The sequence below is a fragment of the Schistocerca piceifrons genome, chromosome 3 (genome assembly GCF_021461385.2).
Source record: "Schistocerca piceifrons isolate TAMUIC-IGC-003096 chromosome 3, iqSchPice1.1, whole genome shotgun sequence".
Lineage (NCBI taxonomy): Eukaryota > Metazoa > Arthropoda > Insecta > Orthoptera > Acrididae > Schistocerca > Schistocerca piceifrons.
This window is the reverse complement of record NC_060140.1, coordinates 828,110,647-828,132,326: the sequence shown is the minus strand read 5'-3', so window position 1 is coordinate 828,132,326 and position 21,680 is coordinate 828,110,647. Positions and strand designations below refer to the sequence as shown.

Here is a 21,680-nt window from a genome sequence, read left to right as displayed (position 1 = left end):
AAAAGAATAAGTAACACCCTCATACGCATCCTCAGCAGCCAGGCAAGCAAGCATGTAACTAATGTGGGACAAGTCTTGCAAACATGAGATGCCAACATGTTCAAACCAGGTATCAGCTGTGAATTTACTACTACTCAAGTGCTGATCCATTGTCTTGAGAGATGGAAATCTGCACCGACATTATTGTGGCACTGTTTGTGAAAGGTATAGCCTACAGCCCTGTACAGGATATGCCTAAACAATCAAGATTATCTACAAAAGTTCTTCTTACTTCATTTTTTGAATTATCACAATATGCCAGACTAAGTAAGTGAGATAAAACAAATCAGATGATGTGAAACTGTGCCTCACATATTACCATAATATAAAGTATAAATAAATCAAAGTTGCAGGAAACATATTCTTTTGCCGAGAGAATGTCACTAAGAAGGCAATATGATTTAATTGTCTTACAGTCTGATCAAATCAGATTTAAGAACAAAATACCAGTAAAACATAAGAGTCCTCAAAAGAATAATTATATGTTAATCATACAAACCTTTATTTGACCTGTGTACATAAAATGTATGATTTCCTTAAAGGTAGGTAGTTCAATGTCATGGAGAACTATCTTTTCTTGGTGGCTTTCCATTAAACTTCCACAAAACATAGTCCTAAAATAAAAACAAAAACACTTATTGAGACTGCAGTCCTCTCCAATTTTCTTTCTCTCTCTCTCCTCCCTCCATCCTCACCTTTCCCTCTCTTCCAAATAAAATAAAGTAAAAATAGTTGTAGAAAATAACATGAGTGGGGAAAATACAAATAAAATGAAAATAAAGTTGAGTCTAACAGCATCAACATCAGGTCAGATACTTCATTTGGAGAATGGAGGAAGGATCAACTGCTTTCTGTATACAGATCAGTGCCTCTACTTGCCTTAAACGACCTATGAAAACCACAAAACATACAGCAGGTTGAGCAGATGGGAAAGTGAATCAAACTTCTTCTAAATGTGAGTCCCATGTATTAACTACTCTGCTATTTTAAAATGAAATAGATAATGAAAACCTCTGGGTCAGGAAACTGGATCTGAATGGTGTTTTAAAAGCTCTAATAACATCTTATTGCTCTAAACTACCAACCGTTGATTTGCGTTGAAGTGTACTCCAACGTTAATCAAAACAACGGAATAACCGGAACAGGGACAAAATACTGTTTTGTGCATGTGAAAAAAATGTAAAGTGGAGAAGTAAAAGCCAATTGGTTTAAAATGAAATGTAATCTGGAAACAGCTTCCTAAATGAACTTCATGGTGCACTGAATTCGAAACAGAACGAAACAGAAATAATATTTGTAAGACCTAAAGATGCTGCATAGTAAATCTGACTGCAGAAAAATATCTTTTCAATATATTATTTTTTCCCTTCTGTTAAGGACACTTGTTAACAACAAACGCAGTTACTGAATTTTAAACCTGTCTGTTGCGGTAGTGCACTTTCAGTACCTACAGAGTTCTATGAATTGTCTCTCAACAGGCTCCCTAGAATTATTTGGAAACAATGAGATCTCACCTTCCAAGTCCAACACCATAAGATTTCTAAACAATTATAGAAGATGGCAAAGGAATTGAAGGCATCTTGAACTGAGGTTATACATCAACAAAAGTAAAATGAGGGTAAGGGAATGTAACACATGAAATCAGGTGATGTTAAGGGAATTAGATTAGCAAATGAGATACTTAAAGGAGTACATGAGTTACGCTATCTGGGCAGAAAAAAAAGTTCAAAGTAGAGAGGTATGAAATGTAGACTGGCAAGCATTTGCATTTCTGAAAAAGAGGAATTCGTTAACATCCAATATGCAATGAAATATTAGAAAGTCTTTTCTAAAGGTATTTTTCTGGAGTATAGTGTTGAATGGAAGTGAGACATGGATGATAAGCAGTTCAGACCAGAAGAGAATAGAAGCTTTTGATATGTTGTGTGACAAGAGAATGGTGAAGTTTAAACAGGTAACCAGATAAGTAATGAGGAGTTACTAAGTCAAACTGAGGAAAAAATAAATTTATGGCACAAATTGACTAAAAACAGAGATCAGTTGATAGAGTTCATCCTGAGGCATCAATCATTAATTTGTCAATGGAGAGAGAGCAGAATTTGGAGGGGGGTGGGGGCAAGATTTGACTATACTAAGCAGGTAGACCACTATAGAAAGCAGCAAAAAACAAATCTTTGCACTGAAAACAACATGGGGTCTATCTATTTAAATACTACACTGATATAAAACAGTTTCTAAAGCTTGATGGCTACAGTATTGAACTGAAATAAAACTACTGCTTCTCTGCAAATTTCCTTCCAATATTAAATATTTTTAGACGCTACTGTAGGTGTGATATGGCCATCAACTTGTCCATATAGACATTGCTGCATGTTTTTGTAACCTTTTGTATCCCATTGGTCAATGTTAGTATACCTGTCTCATATTCTATCATCCTTCAGGCGTGCATCCGAGAGTGTAATATCTCTTCTCTCAATATTTTGCCTGTTAACCATACAACCACCTTCAAGATAAGCTGGTGATATACTGTGAAGTAAAATGTGCATGAATAACAGATTGCATTTCCACAGCTTCCTTGACCACAGAATTCCAGTAGGATGAGGCTCTGGCCAATATCCTCATTCTTCTGAAATCCATGGAATGGTCAGTGGAACTGCAAATTCAGTTACTGCAGATCTGCTACTACATAGGGATGTTACTGGTGTTTAATGCACTTGTTGTACAGTGCATGCTGTTTGTCCTATGTAACTTTTATGACACTGACAGGAAATTTCATAGACACCTGCTTTCTGTAAAAGCAGTTCATCTTTTACAAATTCCAGAAGGGATGCCATCTTGGTTTGTCTGTGAAAGATCACACACACTTTGTGCTTCTTCACTATTCTGGGAATATTTTAAGATACATTTCCTACATACAGAAAAAGGCCATGGACTTCACTTCTGTTTCATCTTCCCCTTCCTTTTGTTGCTCTGGTGTTTTCACTTGCAAAATTATCTTAATACGATGTTTTGACATCCATTTTTACTGAGAACCTCTTCCATGTGTACAAGTTCATCCTGCAGGCTGTCCGTGCCAGATACTGCATGGGCCTTAAGAACTAACATTTTAAGTACACTCACAGTTTGTAAAATATGGTAGCAAATGAATGCCTGCAAGTATAAATCCCTATGGATGGGCTTACAGTACATAGCATACCCAAAAAAACAATCCTCCTTACATCGAACTAATACATCCAAAAATAGTACTCAGCCATTCATCTCCCACTCCGTGGTAAACTTGATATTTTCATGAATGGATTTAAAATACTCAAGAAACTAATCCAATTCTTCTTCACTGTGAGGCGAAACTGTGAATATGTCATCAATGTATCACTAGAAAACTCTCGGTTTTAAAACTGCCAAATTGGGAACTTTTTCTTCAAAATCTTCTATAAATAAATTACCTAACATGGGTGAGAAATCATTACCCTTGACAACACCATCAATCTATTCAACGTAATGACTGAGTACTTTTTCTTCAAAACCCTCCATAAATAATTTACTGGCTGTGAATGAGAGAGGGCTACCCATGGTGAAAACATCAATCTGCTCCAACTATTGTCTATAAAAAAAAGTAAGGAAGGTAACCACATACTCAAGTAATTCTATTACGTCTTACTGAAGCTTGCTGCTAATCAATGACAAAGACTCAGCAAGAGGTACTTCAGTAAACAGAGAGATGACATCAAAGGTGGCTAGTAAATCAGAGTTGTGAATTACAAAAATTTTAACCTACTAATAAAAATCTGGTAATTATGGATATGTTCACAACCATTTATTTGTTGCTTTACAATGTGTGGGGATTTGGAAGACAGTATGATCTGGGACACACAAATCTGTGTGCTTTCAATCTTTTGGAAACTCCTTGGGTAGTGAGCTGGAGTTCAGAAGTGAAGCAGTTTTCTTATAACCAGGGTAGTGGGGTCCTTGTCAGTCTTAATATATGTTGTGTCCTCAAGTAAGCTGTGCATCCTCAATATGGAGATGTCTCTCAGGAGCAAAACAGTGCCAGTATGTTTGTCTGCAAGGAAAAACAGCATTCAGGAATTGCTCTGGAGAGTGCAAAATGCAGCTCTCTCAGGCAAGAATATGTTACCTTTTTGTGCATAGGGTCTTGTTAGTGCTTGGAATGCTTCACACCTTTTCCCCAGTACCATCACCAGGTAGTACTCTTAAGGCCGATGGTTTGGCTCACATGCAAATGGTAATGAATCCTACCATTTTATGAACTCATGATTTTCATCCTACGCATCTTTTGTACTACAGACCGTGCTGCAATTTGCTTTCAATCACTGACATTTCCCCACAGATGTGATGTCCTGTCTAGATTTGGTTTACAGTTAATAGGTAATTGTGGATAAAGTATATTTTATTCATTTATTCAGTTCATACCATCATGAAGGACAGTCTTCAGTAATATGGAAAAAGACTAGCTACACATTAATTTGAAACTACACTCCTGGAAATGGAAAAAAGAACACATTGACACCGGTGTGTCAGACCCACCATACTTGCTCCGGACACTGCGAGAGGGCTGTACAAGCAATGATCACACGCACGGCACAGCGGACACACCAGGAAACGCGGTGTTGGCCGTCGAATGGCGCTAGCTGCGCAACATTTGTGCACCGCCACCGTCAGTGTCAGCCAGTTTGCCGTGGCATACGGAGCTCCATCGCAGTCTTTAACACTGGTAGCATGCCGCGACAGCGTGGACGTGAACCGTATGCGCAGTTGACGGACTTTGAGCGAGGGCGTATAGTGGGCATGCGGGAGGCCGGGTGGACGTACCGCCAAATTGCTCAACATGTGGGGCGTGAGGTCTCCACAGTACATCGATGTTGTCGCCAGTGGTCGGCGGAAGGTGCACGTGCCCGTCGACCTGGGACCGGACCGCAGCGACGCACGGATGCACGCCAAGACCGTAGGATCCTACGCAGTGCCGTAGGGGACCGCACCGCCACTTCCCAGCAAATTAGGGACACTGTTGCTCCTGGGGTATTGGCGAGGACCATTCGCAACCGTCTCCATGAAGCTGGGCTACGGTCCCGCACACCGTTAGGCCGTCTTTCGCTCACGCCCCAACATCGTGCAGCCCGCCTCCAGTGGTGTCACGACAGGCGTGAATGGAGGGACGAATGGAGACGTGTCGTCTTCAGCGATGAGAGTCGCTTCTGCCTTGGTGCCAATGATGGTCGTATGCGTGTTTGGCGCCGTGCAGGTGAGCGCCACGATCAGGACTGCATACGACCGAGGCACACAGGGCCAACACCCGGCATCATGGTGTGGGGAGCGATCTCCTACACTGGCCGTACACCACTGGTGATCGTCGAGGGGACACTGAATAGTGCACGGTACATCCAAACCGTCATCGAACCCATCGTTCTACCATTCCTAGACCGGCAAGGGAACTTGCTGTTCCAACAGGACAATGCACGTCCGCATGTATCCCGTGCCACCCAACGTGCTCTAGAAGGTGTAAGTCAACTACCTTGGCCAGCAGGATCTCCGGATCTGTCCCCCATTGAGCATGTTTGGGACTGGATGAAGCGTCGTCTCACGCAGTCTGCACGTCCAGCACGAACGCTGGTCCAACTGAGGCGCCAGGTGGAAATGGCATGGCAAGCCGTTCCACAGGACTACATCCAGCATCTCTACGATCGTCTCCATGGGAGAATAGCAGCCTGCATTGCTGCGAAAGGTGGATATACACTGTACTAGTGCCGACATTGTGCATGCTCTGTTGCCTGTGTCTATGTGCCTGTGGTTCTGTCAGTGTGAACATGTGATGTATCTGACCCCAGGAATGTGTCAATAAAGTTTCCCCTTCCTGGGACAATGAATTCACGGTGTTCTTATTTCAATTTCCAGGAGTGTATTATTTAAAAAAATTAGAGAGAGAGAGAGAGAGAGAGAGAGAGAGAGAGAGAGAGAGAGAGAGAGAGAGAGAGGAGAAGAAGAAGAAGAAGAAGAAGAAGTACAATGTATCACGAAGGAATTATCCAAATGAGACAGAAATCAGTAAATATGATGTACATGCACAGCCAAACAAATCGTTCAAGTTTCTGAAAAATTGGATGATTTATTCAACAGATAAAATATAATAAAGTATTGTACCCCTTCCTTTACCCTTTTCTATAAAAAAAGGGGGGGGGGGGGGTGGTAGTATATTTGATTAGTAATCAAAACATCCTGGGCCCTGAGTTCAAAACCTGCCACTGCTTACATTTTGATTAATAATCAGCATTGGCAGCTAAAGGCTTCCGGCATAAGACGTCACCCTCATCCTGCCAATGGTCTTGTCAAAAATGGTGGAAGAGCGGACAGAGGTCCAGGGCACACTCTTGTCCTTGGGGAGAGAAACTGCCCCTAAAGGCGAAAGGATCAGCAATGATCAATGGCATGAGGATGCAGAAGGCAGTGGAAACCACTGCATTAGGACACATAATCTGTGTCCACAGGACATGTGGACTGTATTTGGAAAAGTGTCATGATGATCTCTCCATATGTAAAAGATTCCGGAATAGTCCTCCATTTGGATCTCTGGGAGGGGACCATGAGAGAAAGGCTGGATAAGCAATGAAAGGATGATGTTTTACAAGTCGTGGCATGAATTGTCAAAAGCTTGAACATGGTAAGGAAACTAGAAAATCCGAGAAGTGAAATGCAAAGCTTCAATCTAGATGTAGTAGGGGTCAGTGAAGTGAAATGGAAAGCAGACAAGGATTTCTCGTCAGATGAGTATAGGGTAATATCAACAGCAGCAGAAAATGGTATAATGGGAGTAGGATTTGTTATGAATAGGAAGGTAGGGCAGAGAGTGTGAACAATTCAGTGATAGGGTTGTTCTTATCAGAAACGACAGCAAACCAACACTGACAACAATTTCTTTAAAGTCTGTACCACCATTGACTGTTGTTTATTTACAGTGTTACATTTACACTTACACAATCATGACTTCAGTTTCAAACCACTATTATCAAGTGTTTTTAAGTGTTATAAATTGCCTGGGATGGCATACTCTCGTATTAAAATACACTATTAGACACATTGTCTAAGAGTCGATATTCTGGCAGAGCTACTGCTTTGTTTCATTACCGTGTACACCATCTCAAGTCAAGATGGTGTCCACAGTAATGAAACAAAGCAGTAGGCTCTGTCAGAAATATTGACTCTTACACAATGTGTCCAGTAGTGTATTTTAATATGACAGTATGCCATCCCAGGCAATTTATAACACTTAAAACACTTGATAATGGCACTTTGAAGCTGAAATCATGATAGTGTAAGTGTAAATGTAACACTGTAAAAAAAAAAGTTCTTATGGCAGTACTGACTTTAAAGAAATATATTATGTCTGTGGTCCCGCATTATGAAAAAATTATTAACTGACAACAATAGTTCAGGCATACATGTCGACATCACAAGCTGAAGATAAAGAAGTAGAGGAAGTATATGAAGTGCTTCCAGGAGTGCTAGTTCTGCAAGGTTCGCACAAGAACTTCTGTGAAGTCTGGAAGGTAGGAGACGAGGTACTGGCGGAATTGAAGCTGTGAGGACAGATCGTGAGTCATGCTTAGGTAGCTCAGATGGTAGAGCACTTGCTCGCAAAAGGCAGAGGTCCCGAGTTTGAGTCTTGGTCTGGCACACAGTTTTAATCTGGAAGGAAGTTTCATATCAGCACACACTCCACTAAAGAGTAAAAATCTCATTCTACTATATGAAGATACTGAAAGAGTAATACCATATGTAAAGGGAGATGAAAATCTAAGTCATCGGCATCTGGAATGCATTTGTAGGGAAAGGAGCAGAAAAAAAGGTTGCACAAGAATATGGGCTTGAGACAAGGAATGAGAGAGGAGAAAGACATATTGAGTTCTGTAATAAATTTCAGCTAGTAATAGCGAATACTATGTTCAAGAACTACAATGAGAGGAGGTATACTTGGAAAAGGCTGGGTGATACAGGAAAATTTCAGTTAGATTACATCATGGTCAGACAGAGATTCCAAAATCCAGGTACTGGAGCATAAGGCATACCCAGGAGCAGATACAGACTCAGATCACAAAGTGGTAGTGATGAAGAGTAGGCTGAAATTTAAGAGATTAATCAGGAAGAATCAATACGCAAAGAAGTGGGATATGAAAGTACTAAGGAATGGCAAGATACAATTCGAGTTCTCTAAGCTATAGATATAGCAACAAGGAATAAAAATGGTTCAAATGGCTCTGAGCACTATGGGACTTAACTTCTAAGGTCATCAGTCCCCTAGAACTTAGAACACAATTTTCTTTTCCATTCTTCTGTATATTATTCCTATCAGCAACTTGGATGCATGAACTGTTAAGCTGATAATGCGATAATTCTCGCACTGATCAGCTCTTGCAGTCTTCGGAATTATGTACCTAACTAACCTAAGGACATCACACACATCCACGTCCAAGGCAGGATTCGAACCTGCGACCATAGCAGTCGCGCGGTTCCAGACTGTAGCGCCTAGAACTGCCCGGCCACCCCGGCCGGTAACAAGGAATAACTCATGTGTAAGAAAATGTAAATTTGTGGTAAGATTCAGCTGATTGATGAAAGAAGGAAGCACAAAAATGCTCAGGAAAATTCAGGAATACAGAAATACAAGTCACTGAGCAATGAAATAAATAGGAAGTGCATGGAAGTTAAGATGAAATGGCTGCATGAAAAATGTGAAGAAATCAAAAAATAAATGATTGTCAGACAGACTGACTCAGCATATCGGAAAATCAAAACAACCTTCTGTGAAATTAAAAGCAAGGGTGGTAACATTAAGAGTGCAATGGGAATTCAACTGTTAAATGCAGAGGAGAGAGTGGCTAGATGGAAAGACTACACTGAAGGCCTCTATGAGGGGGAAGATTTGTCTGATGTGATAGAAGAAGGAACAGGAGTTGATTTAGAAGAGATGGGAGATCCAGTATTAGAATCAGAATTTAAAAGAGCTTTGGAGGACTTAAGATCAAATAAGGCAGATGGGATAGATAACATTCCATCAGAATTTCGAAAATCATTGGGGGAAGTGTCAACAAAATGGCTATTCACGTTGGTGTGTAAAATGTATGAGACGGGTGATGCACCATCTGACTTTTGGAAAAATGCCATCCACATAATTCCGAAGAATGCAAGAGCTGATCAGTGTGAGAATTATCGCATTATCAGCTTAACAGTTCATGCATCCAAGTTGCTGATAGGAATAATAAACAGAAGAATGGAAAAGAAAATTGTGGATGTGTTAGATGACAATCAGTTTAGCTTTAGGAAAGGTAATTCTGATGTTGCAGTTGATAATGGAAGCAAGACTAAAGAAAAATTAAGACACATTCGTAGGATTTGTCGACATGGAAAAAGTGTTTGACAATGTAAAATGGTGCAAGATGTTCAAAATTCTGAGAAAAATATGGGTAAGCTATAGGGAGACAGAGATAATATACAATATGTACAGGAGCGAAGAGGGAATAATAAGAGTGAACGACCAAGAATGAAGTGCACAGATTAAAAACAGGGTAAGACAGTGATGCAGCATTTCATCCCTATTGTTCAAGTTGACTGAAGAAGCAATGATGGAAATAAAAGAAATGTTCAGGAATGGGTTTAAAAATCAAGGTGAAGGAATATCAATGATTTGATTTGCTGATGACATTGCTATCCTGAGTGAAAGTGAAGAAGAATTACAGGGTCTGCTGAATGGAATGGACAGTCTAATGGGTACAGAATATGGACTAAGTAAATCGAAGAAAGATGAAAGTAAAGAGAAGCAGCAGAAATGAGAACAGTGAGGAACTTAACATCAGGATTGATGGTCACAAAGTAGATGAAGTTAAAGAATTCTGCTACCTTGGCAGCAAAGCAACTAATGATGGACAGAGCAAGGAGGACATCAAAAGCAGACTCGCACTGGCAAAAAGGGCATTCATGACCAAGAGAAGTCTGCTAGTATGAAACATAGGATTTAATTTGAGGAAGAAATTTCTGAGAATGTATGTTTGGAGCACAGAATTGTATTTTAGTGAAACATGGACTGTGGAAAAACCGGAACAGAAGAGAATTGAAGCATTTCAGATGTGGTGCTACACACAAATGTTGAAAGTTAGGTGAACTGATAAGGTAAGGCATGAGGAGGTTCTGTGCAGAATTGGAGAGGAAAGGAGTATGTGGAAAACACTGACAAGGCGAAGGCACAGGATGACAGGACATCTGTTAAGACATCAGGGAGTGACTTCCATGGTAGTAGAGGTAGCTGTAGAGGGAAAAAACTGTAGAGGAAGACAGAGATTGGAATACATCCAGCAAATAATTGTAATTGAGGATGTAGGTTGCAAGTGCTACACAGAGATGAAGCGATTGGCAAAGGAGAGGAATTCATGGTGGGTGGACCACATCCAAGCAGTCAGAAGACTGATGACTAAAAAAAAATCTCTCCAGTTGAGAATGGTTGGATCATTATGGGCAGAGCCCTCCCACCAGCTTCGGATTTTGATTATCAAATGCACCAGCTGGACAGAATTTGGTAGAGTATCCCTCAGCAGGACATCCAACATTTCTATCACTCAGTGCCAAACCGCCAAACCGAATAACTGCTTACATAAGGATAAGAGGTGGACCAACATGTTACTGACCTCAGGAAAGCTAATACTTTAAAAATTTGTATTTGTTCCTCCATTATAATAAACAGCTGTTATTTAAATGATGTTGCTAGCTTAGTGCCCATAATGACATTTATCATGGAATAAGTTATCTGTGTGCCATAAAATAGAGGCAGTTATTTCTCATGCATTAGTGTTCTGATATTTATGTTCATTACTTTGTATACTGGAGACATTACTTTATATTTTCTTGTTTACTTTACAACCAACATTATTTTATTATTACCACTGGCAGTCTATAATGAAGGACAGGGCATTCTGTAAGGTGAGATATAGGAAAAAGAAGAAAATTGCTAAAACTCAAATTAACTCAAAACCAAACATACGTGTCTTGAAACTTGAACATTGAGATAGACCTACCTAGCAATCTACAATCGTAAAAACTAAATTGAGCAGGTTTTCTGGATTAATTATATTCCACATACAAATGGTAAGCAAAGGACATAGGAAGATCAGGTGGGCAACAACAAATTATTTTAAACGAAAACTGGTACTTTTTATGATAGGAAATTATGCTGATTGGGGTAAGGATCAAGAGCAATGAATCTTCCAACATAAGAAGGCAATTGTAGTGATAATTACTGATAATTTAATGCTTTACCATGTTAACAGACATCAATTTTACCTAAAATATAGAGATGAAGCTGCTAAAACAATTTTATGAGCTCTTATCTCCTCATTCTCTACAATGAGTGTGATGTCACATAACTCCTTTGAATGTTGAAATAGGGCCACATTCTGGAGCACTATGTTAGCGTGCAATTTGTCATGATGGTACAGTACATGGCCCATCTGAAAGAAATAAAAGCAAAATTAGATGTTTAGCTGTATAAATATAAATAAAAATAGGCACTGGTTCATAAAAATGTCTCTGCATGTGGCATTCACTGTATTAAGGTAATATCATGCTGATTGTCTCAGGGCAGTATCTCTCTTTCTCCTTATTTGTTGCTAAAAAATTGTTTACATGCACAACCAGGACTTTTTGTGCATCCTAAAGCATAGAATGAAGCTACTGTAAACAGATTGTGATACTTCTGTGCCTGTATATTGTTTGTCTCTTAGGATGATTCACCACAACGTTTAATTGATGTTTGAGATGTGCAGGAATGAGCTACCTACACACATCTAGAAACTAAACAGCAATGCAAGCCACTGTCTCCCCCCCCCCCCCCCCCCTCACATGCACGCACCCACCCTGTCACTTTATGATGTGATTAAGAGCTGTAATTCTATTAACACAAGTATCATAAAACTCCATAATTTACTCTAAAAAAATAAATAAAATATTGTGCAGGAAAGAGGCACAAATAACTGGCAGAAACCTGATTAATTGACATGACAACACCTCACTGTGAAAGCTTAGAGAATTACAAAATAAAAATAATAAATATGTTTTTAAAGTGAACTGTATGCATTCTATACAAGAAATTAGACACTGTAGGGAAGATTAGAAACAATTAGGATCTTTACCAAACAAGAAACTAATAAAATCAGTTTGGTGACACAATTATATATGTGCAGAGCAGCACTAACTGGGTCTTCTTGTATGGTTTTCCAGTGTGTTGTTCACATCACTGTACTGTGTGCCTTGTTATGTGGGGATCCACCAGTGTCTGTTTTCCGTTATTGTTGAGTGCTTCTTGAATAAAGCCATATTTGTGTTACTTGGACTGGTCTCATGTATTACACAGTTACTACACAATTGTCAACAAGTTTGGAACGGTTTCCGCATGTGCAATCTTCGTGCAACGTTTCATCAGGTCTATTCAAAGTAGGCACTGTGCTAAAGGCCCTCACTGATCAGCTTACTTTGGTTGTGACCACTCTGTCAGCTTCCATTAACCAACAGGGTGCTGTACCACCAGTCCATGCAACCATGTTCCCTCCACTTTATGATTCAGTTGAGGATTTGGATGCTAATGAAAAAATACTCAGACAGCATTTTTTGGCTTTTGGTGTTACAGACTCGAATTTGTGCAAAGCCTTCTTCTTCTCATGGATTCCACCTAAGGTATATCATTTACTGTCAGCTTGTCCCTTTACAAGAACAGGCAGCTCTTACTTTTGATTACATATGCAGTTTATTGTCCCACTACTATCGCAAACAATTGCATGTCATAGCAGTGCGAGTTGAACTCTAGTGATGCCGCAAGGAACTAAACCAGTCATACAGGGCCTGGGCAGCTGAACTTCACAGCTTTAGCCGTAAGTGTGACTTCATTACTGATGCCCATAATGACTCTGATGCAGGCACTATGGTTTGCAACACAATTATCTGTTTAGCTCTGGACAAGGAAGTGCGCCAGAAGGCTTTACTCTGTGAGAATCCCTCATTGGCAGGAGTTTTGCAAATAGCACAATATTTTGAAGTTTCTCGGGCAGCGGGTGACCAAATTGAAGCATGGGGTGACTTGGCAGTAGTGTCACATGTGCCCACTGGGACAACAGATAGCTTGCACAAGGAAGTGGCAATGGTGGCGGTAACCATGAGGGACCATGCCAAGCTGACCAAGGCCAGGCCAAGCAGCCGCAACGGCCACAGTGCCAGTGTCAGTGTCAACGTTCTCTGTTTCCATCTTATCCTTCCTGTTTTGTCGAGCATGCTGTCAGTGCTGAGCTACTTGTAACGTTTGCCAGAAGAAAAGTCATATCACCTCCATGCGTCATTCACCAAAAGTCGCTCAGGATATGGGCTTGGGCTTAAACTGTGTGACTGCAATACTTGTGACTTCTTCCAAGTTGTTTCATGAGTTGAGTGTTTTTTGACAAATGATGCGGCTACAGGTAAACACAGCCGCTGCATTGAATTACTGAAATCTCAAATCTTTGTGAGTTTAGGATTGCTGCTGCTGACACCTGTCACACAGATGCTGGTCAGTTATAACAAGCAGATCATTGCACTGTTGGGACAATTTATGGGACCTGCCTCTTACAAGTCCGTGGTTTGCTCCATTACGTTTTTGGTGGTTGGTAACATCAGTGTTGAGAACTTGTTCAGGGCGAACACATTTCAGGAATTTGGATTTTCTATCACTGATGCAATTCACCTTGTGTCCAAACAGGTATCGTATTCTCACTTGGTAACACTGTATGAGGAGTTTCTGGACTGTTTTCGGAAGGTGTAGGGTGTGCTATGAATTTTTCTGCTCATATTTCTTTGAAGTCCAAGGCTCAGCTTCATTTTCGTCACACGCGTCCTATTCCTCTCGCTCTAAAGGATCAAATGAAAGCAGAATCGTACAGACTTCAATCTCAAAGAATGGTGTAACCTGTTATGCCAGCAAATAGTCATCTCCGGTAATTGTAGTTCGGAAACCAGGGAGGAAACTTCGCTCTGTGGTGACTTTAGTACTACTGTCAACACACAGTTGATTGTACCCTCTCCCAGAGCTAGGAGGAACAGTTGGCAAAAATATCAGGTGGCCAGTATTTTTCTAAAATTGATTTGTCCGAAGCATATCTGCAGGTTCCTGTAGACAAAGCCTCAATGAGTTCTGGTTTTGAATGTTCCTTTTGGTCTCTATAAATATTTGCGCCTTCCTTTTCGTGTGGCTAGCACCCTTTCTATTTTCCAACAATTTTTACAGCAACTGACTATGCCTGTTGCAGGTTGCATTAATGATCTGGATGATGATGTCACAGGCTCCTTCAGAGCAGATCACTTGCAAAATTTGCGCACTTTGTTTTCTGTCCTACAGTCCACAGGGTTATGGTGTAACCTCATAAAATCTCAGTTTTTTTCAATCTTCTGTTGTTTATTTGGGGTTCAAGGTCTTTTGGGATGGGATTCGCCCTCTTCTGGACCACACCTCTGCTGTTATGTCTGTGCCTTGCCTCTCATCCACAAAGGAACTTTAGGCCTTCCTCGGAAAGATAGCCTACTACCATAAATTCCTGCCAGGGCAGCCAATTTGGCCCACCCATTGCATGCCCTGTTACACTAGAATGTACCTTCTTGCTGGAGCATGGATTGTGAACGTGCTTTTCAAATGTTGAATTCCAAACTCATCTTGGCCCCTAATTTAGTTATGTTATCCCTGGACCAGCACACATTTTAGGCAACTGACACCTCACAGTATGGCCTCAGCGTAGTCCTACTGCACCAATATGCTGATGAATGACCTGTTGTCTTCACCTCTAAATCTCTCACTCTGGCCCAGCAGCATTACTCTCAGGTACAAAAAGAGGCTCTTGCAATTGTCTATGTTCTCACGAAATTTCATGTTTTTTTGAATGGCTCCAAGTTTCATCTCATTACTGATGATAAACCTTTGGTTTCTTTGTTTATCCCTCACACTTCCTTGCCTGACATGGCAGCACAGGTCTTCCAATGTTGGGCACTGTTCTTCTCTTGATACAATTACGAAATCCATTTTCGACTAACATCTAAACATGCCAATGCAGACACCTTGTCCCACCTTCCTGTGTGTCCTGATCTCAGCTTTGATCTTGAAGAATTGCTTTGCTTCCACCTTAATAGTGAAATGCAGACTGCGGTCGAGGGTTTCTCACTTATGAGCTCACATGTAGCAGATGATGTTGCCAATGACCCAGTTCTCCACCAGGTGGTTCAGTTTGTTCAACAGGGCTGGGAAGATAAACAGCCAGGTCAGGCTTTGGACGTCCTGCACAACTATTTTTCCTTATGGTATCACCTCTCTGTTTTTTGAAGTGTTTTGCTGTTGTCTACAGAAGACCTCCCTCCCAGTGTAGTCATTATTGCCGTGTTACAGTGCAAGGTTCTACATCTTCTCCATCAAGGCCATTAGGGAGTTTTGTGCACTAAACTGTTAGCTATGAGAATGTTTTTGGCCATGGATGGCGAAATCGTCCTTTTTACTGCATCTTGTGAGCAGTGTGCCCAACAATAGGCGTCTCCCAAGGTGTCTCTGGACCCCAGGCCCACTCCATGCCAGCCCCGTGAATTCCTATTGGCTCTTGGTTGCGGCTGCATTTTCCCTGTTTTCTAACATTCTCCGGTGTGCATCAACATCGTCTGAGGTTACAATTCATAAGCTTTTGAAAGTTTTTTTCTAGTTTCCAATAAAGGCCCCAGTTCATTTCTCATGTCTTTCAATTCTTTTGTTCCAATCACGGCATTGATCACATTATGGCTCTGCCATTCCACTCTCAGTCACATGGTGAGGTGGATAACCAGTGCGTATGTTCAAGTCTCAAATGAAAAAGTTTGTTGTGGGTTCTGAGTTGCTCCACAGCTGGCATCCATGCAGCTCCTCCAACTTCTGTGGCCAGTGTTGCAACTGCCACAGTTGGCTGCATCTGCCTGCTTCATGCTGGGATCGCCTTTGGGATGCGATGGTTTGATTGCTGGCAAAAGTGGATTACAGCCACTGTTGTTCATTTCTGGGGACACCGCCTGTGTGATATCTTATGGCCAATGGGCTCCACTTTTATCAGTTGGGCCCCTGCTTGCCACTGGAAGATGCCGGTTGGCAAGTGCAGCCCCCATTGCCGCAGCCCACCCCACCACCCTCTGCCTAAAGCCTGTTGTCGCTTGCTGTGGAGGTGCCCCCATCCCATTGGCTGGCTCCTCCACATGCAGGGGCCTGGGGTTCCAGCTTTCCAGAGCTGGCCGCCAGTCCTGGGTCCATTGCCGCAGCCTGCTGTTCCATTCAGGTCGCCTCCACAGGCCCCCTTCCACAACTGCATCAGCTATTGTTGACAGTGGGTCCAGTCCCACCACCTCTGCAGTGGGACAAGCCTACTGATGATGACAACGTGAAGGTGATGGCACCCTCCTTTTCAATGCTGTTGTCGGGCACCATGTGGGCCTACCACCCTTGGGCCTGCTTATGTCCCCATGCTTTCCACCCCTGTGCGCAGGTATCTATCTGGCACATCGTTCTGCGCTCTACATCAGCACCATCTGCCGCTGCTCCGCATCCGATAGATGTGTCTCTCATTGGGTCGCCAGCATCTCCTCCGTCATATGGCTGGCCATTTTGCATGAGTGAGAGGGGTGTTATACCCTGTGTCTAGTGTGTTGAATGTGAGTGTGCCAAGTTCATGTTTTAACTGGTCACCAATGGTATTAGTGCAGGCCAGCTGCCTGTGGGAGGTGTTCACATGGCAAGGACTCCACAGTGCTGTCTGCCGGTGAGTCACACATTTATATGTGCGGAGCAGCATTAACTGGGTCTTCTTGTATGTCCTACCAGTGTGCCGTTCACATCAGTGTACTGAATCTTATTACATAGGGATCCGTGAGAGTCTGTTTTTTGTTATTGTTAAGTGCTTCATGAATAAAGCCATATTTGCGTTACTTGGACCAATCTCTTGTATTATATTGTTACTACAACACCCCCCTGGCAAAGATGGAGTATTAACTTTGGAATAGAAAACATAAGGTTACATTGGCAAACTGCTTCATAAGAATAGGGAACCTTAAAATATGAGATCCCATAGGAATCAGTACTTGGTCCTCTCTTGTTCTTGCCTTACATAAGTAACTTTAAAGGACTGTTCATAAACTGTAATTTTGACTGACAGCAGAAGCATACTGCTCAAGGTTCCAACACAGATTAGACGATAGCTGAATACGCCTACAAATGGTTCACCCCAAAAGGCAATCTAACAATTCATATTTCACATTTTCAAACAAGCACAAATAACCTTGTAGGAGAGATAGACATTAATAGTCATACAATAAGAGAAACATAGTGTGGAATATTCCTTGAGGTCAAACAGGATAATATGTTAAAATAGTGTCAACACATAAATATGGTAATCAAATGGCTTAGTATGTATCAATTTTTTATCTGAAGACAACAGTGTTAGTTTATATTGCCATGTAGTATCATGTAATTACCATCTGGGTCACACAGCTAAAGTATTTACCTTCACAAAAAGTGAGGAGTATGAATATTATGTAAAATTAATAACTGCACATGTTGCACAGATCTTGAGCCAAACCTATTTTTTATTTTTATTTTACAGGTCTAGTTCCACAGGGCCAAACTGAGAAGCAAATTTTCATGGTCATGGAATGTGTCAGTACACGAAACTACAACACAAAAGTAATAACAGATAACATAAAATGTTTATGAATCCTAAAAAGACATCAAGCTATAAGTTTTTGTAAATGCAATCAACAATATAACCCTTGAATCAGCTTAATTTTTCAAGGAATTCCTCGATAGAATAGGAGGAGTGACCCCTGAGAAAGCTCTTCAGTTTGGATTTGAAAGTGCATCGATTATTGCTAAAATTTCTGCATTCTTGTGGTAGTTTATTGAAAATGGATGCAGCAGAATACTGCAGACCTTTCTGCACAAGAGTCAAGGAAGTGCGATCCAAATGCAGATTGGATTTCTGCCTCAGATTAACTGAGTGAAAGCTGCTAATTCTTGGGAATAAGCTGACTTTGTTAAGAAGAAACAACATATATACTGAGAGGCCAGTGTAAGAATACCCAGACTAATGAACAGGGGTCTACAAGAAGTTCATGAACTTACACCACTTACTGCTTGAACTACCTATTTCTGAGCCAAAAATACCCTGTGAGAATGGGAAGAGTCACACCAAAATATAATACCACACGTCATAAGTGAATGAAAATAATGAAAGTAAACTACTTTTCAGGTCAAACTATCACTTACTTCAGATACTGTTCTAACAGTAAAAATGAAACATATGACTCTATGCTCCATACCCTATCATCCACGCTGGAGTTTTTATGGAAGATTTTTTGAATTTTTAGGATTCATTTAACTTCTAATGAGATTATTTACCATAAAACTGTAACACTACAAGGAGAATGATTTGCTGGCCAAATCTTATTGTCTCCAGGAAGTGAAATTTCAAGCACTCCCAACAGAAATACTTCAAAGAAGTAAAAACTTTACCTAGCTTTTCGAACTTCCATGTACTTTCCTTAGGAATGAAAGGGGTGGTTAGAAGGGAAGAGCAGTCACTCAGACTTTAGGTTGTGAGAGACCCTCATGTTATAAGAACAAGGGGAGACAAAAATAATGAGAGAAGGATAGAAGGTAGTAGGAAACTGACAGATGGATTAAGATGTATTATTCTTTCTCACTGATGAAATCCCCTTCAATTTTCTCAGTTTCTTTTTGATACAATTATAAATGTATGACGACGTTTGTAATCTTTTTCCATGATGAGAAACAGTATTGTGTACACCATTTATGCAATGTGTTAACAGTCTGGGTGTCATAGTGCAGTACAGCAAAGTAAGCTGAGTGAAAGGAGGGCCATGATGGCCACACTCCAAGGTAAATATTTAACACTCTGGAGCCTTTTTCCAGAACATACAGGTCGAGAGATATTGGCTGGATGGAAAGTTACTGCTTACTTTCTTCACCAGGAGAAGGACAAGACCACCTTCTGTTCGAAAACAGTACTGCCAATTTAGTCAAACTGCCACATTTATTTACTTTATGTGTCCAGGATTTGAAATTATTACAATTTTGTTAGAGCATTCATAACATAGAGAGATTAACTATATGAAAAGTATCAATTTCAGAGATAATTCAGTAAAATAAAGACAGAAACCAATAACAATAAAAATACAACAGTTTATATGCAAAACAAGAATTTATAAAATACAGATAGGAAGATAGAGAAAAACAAACTAACAGCAAGATAATTCTCCTCATATTCCATGGAGAGCCCAGTCAGCAGTTTTGACTGTTGTTTTGTTATGTTATGTGATCAAAAGTATCTGGACATCCCCAAAACCATATGTTTTTCATATTAGGTGCATTATGCTGCCACCTACTGCCAGGTCCTCCATATCAGCAATTTCAGTAGTCACTAGACATAGTGAGAGAGCAGAATGGGGTACTCTGCGGAGCTCACAGACTTTGAACGTGGTCAGGCGATTGGGTGTCACTTGTGTCACATCTGTACGCGAGATTTCCACTCTCCTAAACATTTATGCAATGTTTCTGTTGCGATGTTTCTGATGTGATAGTGAAGTGGAAATGTGAAGGGACACACACAGCACAGTAGTGTACAGGTCGACCTCTTCTGTTGAATGGCAGAGTCAGCCGACAGTTGAAGAGCATCGTAATGTTTAATAGGCAGACATCTATACAGACCATCACACACGAATTCCAAACTGCATCACGATCCACTGAAAGTACTATGACAGTTAGGCGGGAGGTGAGAAAACTTGGATTTCATGGTCGAGCGGCTGCTCATAAGCCACACATCACGCCGGTAAATGCCAAATGACGCCTGACTTGGTGTATGAAGCATAAACGTTGGATGACTGAACAGTGGAAAAATGCTGTGTGGAGTGATGAATCACGGTACACAATGTGGCGATCCAATGGCAGGGTGTGGGTATGGCGAATGCCCGATGAACATCATCTGCCAGCGTGTGTAGTGTCAACAGTAAAATTTGGAGGTGGTGATGAGAGCAATTTGGGGATGGTGACTGCATCTTTCAACATGATCTAGCACCTGTTCATAATGCAAGGCCTGTGTCGGAGTGATTACATGACAATAACATCCCTGTAATCGACTGGCCTGCACAGATTCCTGGCCTGAATCCTATAGAACACCTTTGGGATATTTTGGAACACTGACTTCATGCTAGGCTTCACTGGCCGACATCGATACCTCTCCTCAGTGCAGCACTCTGTGAAGAATGGGCTGCCATTCCCCAAGAAACCTTCCAGCACCTGATTGAACATATGCCTGTGAGAGTGGAAGCTGCAATCAAGGCTAATGGTGGGCCAACACCATATTGAATTCTAGCATTACCGATGGAGGGCGCAACGAACTTGCAAGTCATTTTCATCCAGGCGTCCGGATACTTTTGATCACATAGTGTAGCTGCAGCAAGATCACCAATAGAACATGAATCTGGCCATTTCCTGCAGACTATCGAATGTTGTTGGTCCTGCATGTCACCACATCGGCAAATTTCATCACAACCACTGGTGCTCCATTTCCTGAAGTTGACTTTGCACCATGAACCTCAGTTCTGAGCCTGTTCGGATCTTTCATGTCCCATAAGGCAGCTGTGAGCCTCTGGCTGGTTCTTATCAGACATTCGATTGGTATGCCTCAGGGAAACAATCTCACCAAAGTTCCCTTCAGTGGGTTCCAGGGGATGAGGTAAGTGCTGTAGTTTTCTGCATGAAGCTCTTTCTTGATCTGAGTGTTGATCATTGAGACATGTCTGGGAACAGTTTGCTGCTGTTTCTTCTTCTCCACTTTTGCAGTAGCTTTCCTCTGAACTCCCGGTGGTGCTATACCCATAGTTTGGTACAGTTTACTGACAGGAATTTGTCATAGACAGCCTGTCACAATGTGTTCAGTCTCAAGTACAGGGTTATTACAAATGATTGAAGCGATTTCACAGCTCTACAATAACTTTATTATTTGAGATATTTTCACAATGCTTTGCACACACATACAAAAACTCAAAAAGTTTTTTTAGGCATTCACAAATGTTTGATATGTGCCCCTTTAGTGATTCGGCAGACATCAAGCCGATAATCAAGTTCCTCCCACACTCAGTGCAGTATGTCCCCATCAATGAGTTCGAAAGCATCGTTGATGCGAGCTTGCAGTTCTGGCACGTTTCTTGGTAGAGGAGGTTTAAACACTGAATCTTTCACATAACCCCACAGAAAGAAATCGCATGGGGTTAAGTCGGGAGAGCATGGAGGCCATGACATGAATTGCTGATCATGATCTCCACCATGACCGATCCATCGGTTTTCCAATCTCCTGTTTAACAAATGCTGAACATCGTGATGGAAGTGCGGTGGAGCACCATCCTGTTGAAAGATGAAGTCGGCGTTGTCGGTCTCCAGTTGTGGCATGAGCCAATTTTCCAGCATGTCCAGATACATGTGTCCTGTAACGTTTTTTTCGCAGAAGAAAAAGGGGGCGTGAACTTTAAACCGTGAGATTGCACAAAACACG

At 41.3% G+C, this 21,680-nt stretch overlaps 1 protein-coding gene across 4 annotated transcripts in view; it reads right to left on the bottom strand.

Moving 5' to 3' along the window:
- LOC124787998 (kelch-like protein 28) overlaps positions 1 to 21,680 on the bottom strand; it is a 224,062-nt gene that overhangs the window by 152,003 nt on the left and 50,379 nt on the right. For all 4 annotated transcript variants that reach the window (XM_047255040.1, XM_047255038.1, XM_047255037.1 and 1 more), the window contains exons 2-3: positions 11,380 to 11,546; positions 539 to 653 (exon numbers count right to left, since the gene is read on the bottom strand). In XM_047255040.1, coding sequence (XP_047110996.1) covers positions 539 to 653; positions 11,380 to 11,546 — 282 coding nt within the window. The remainder of the gene's footprint in view (positions 1 to 538; positions 654 to 11,379; positions 11,547 to 21,680) is intronic.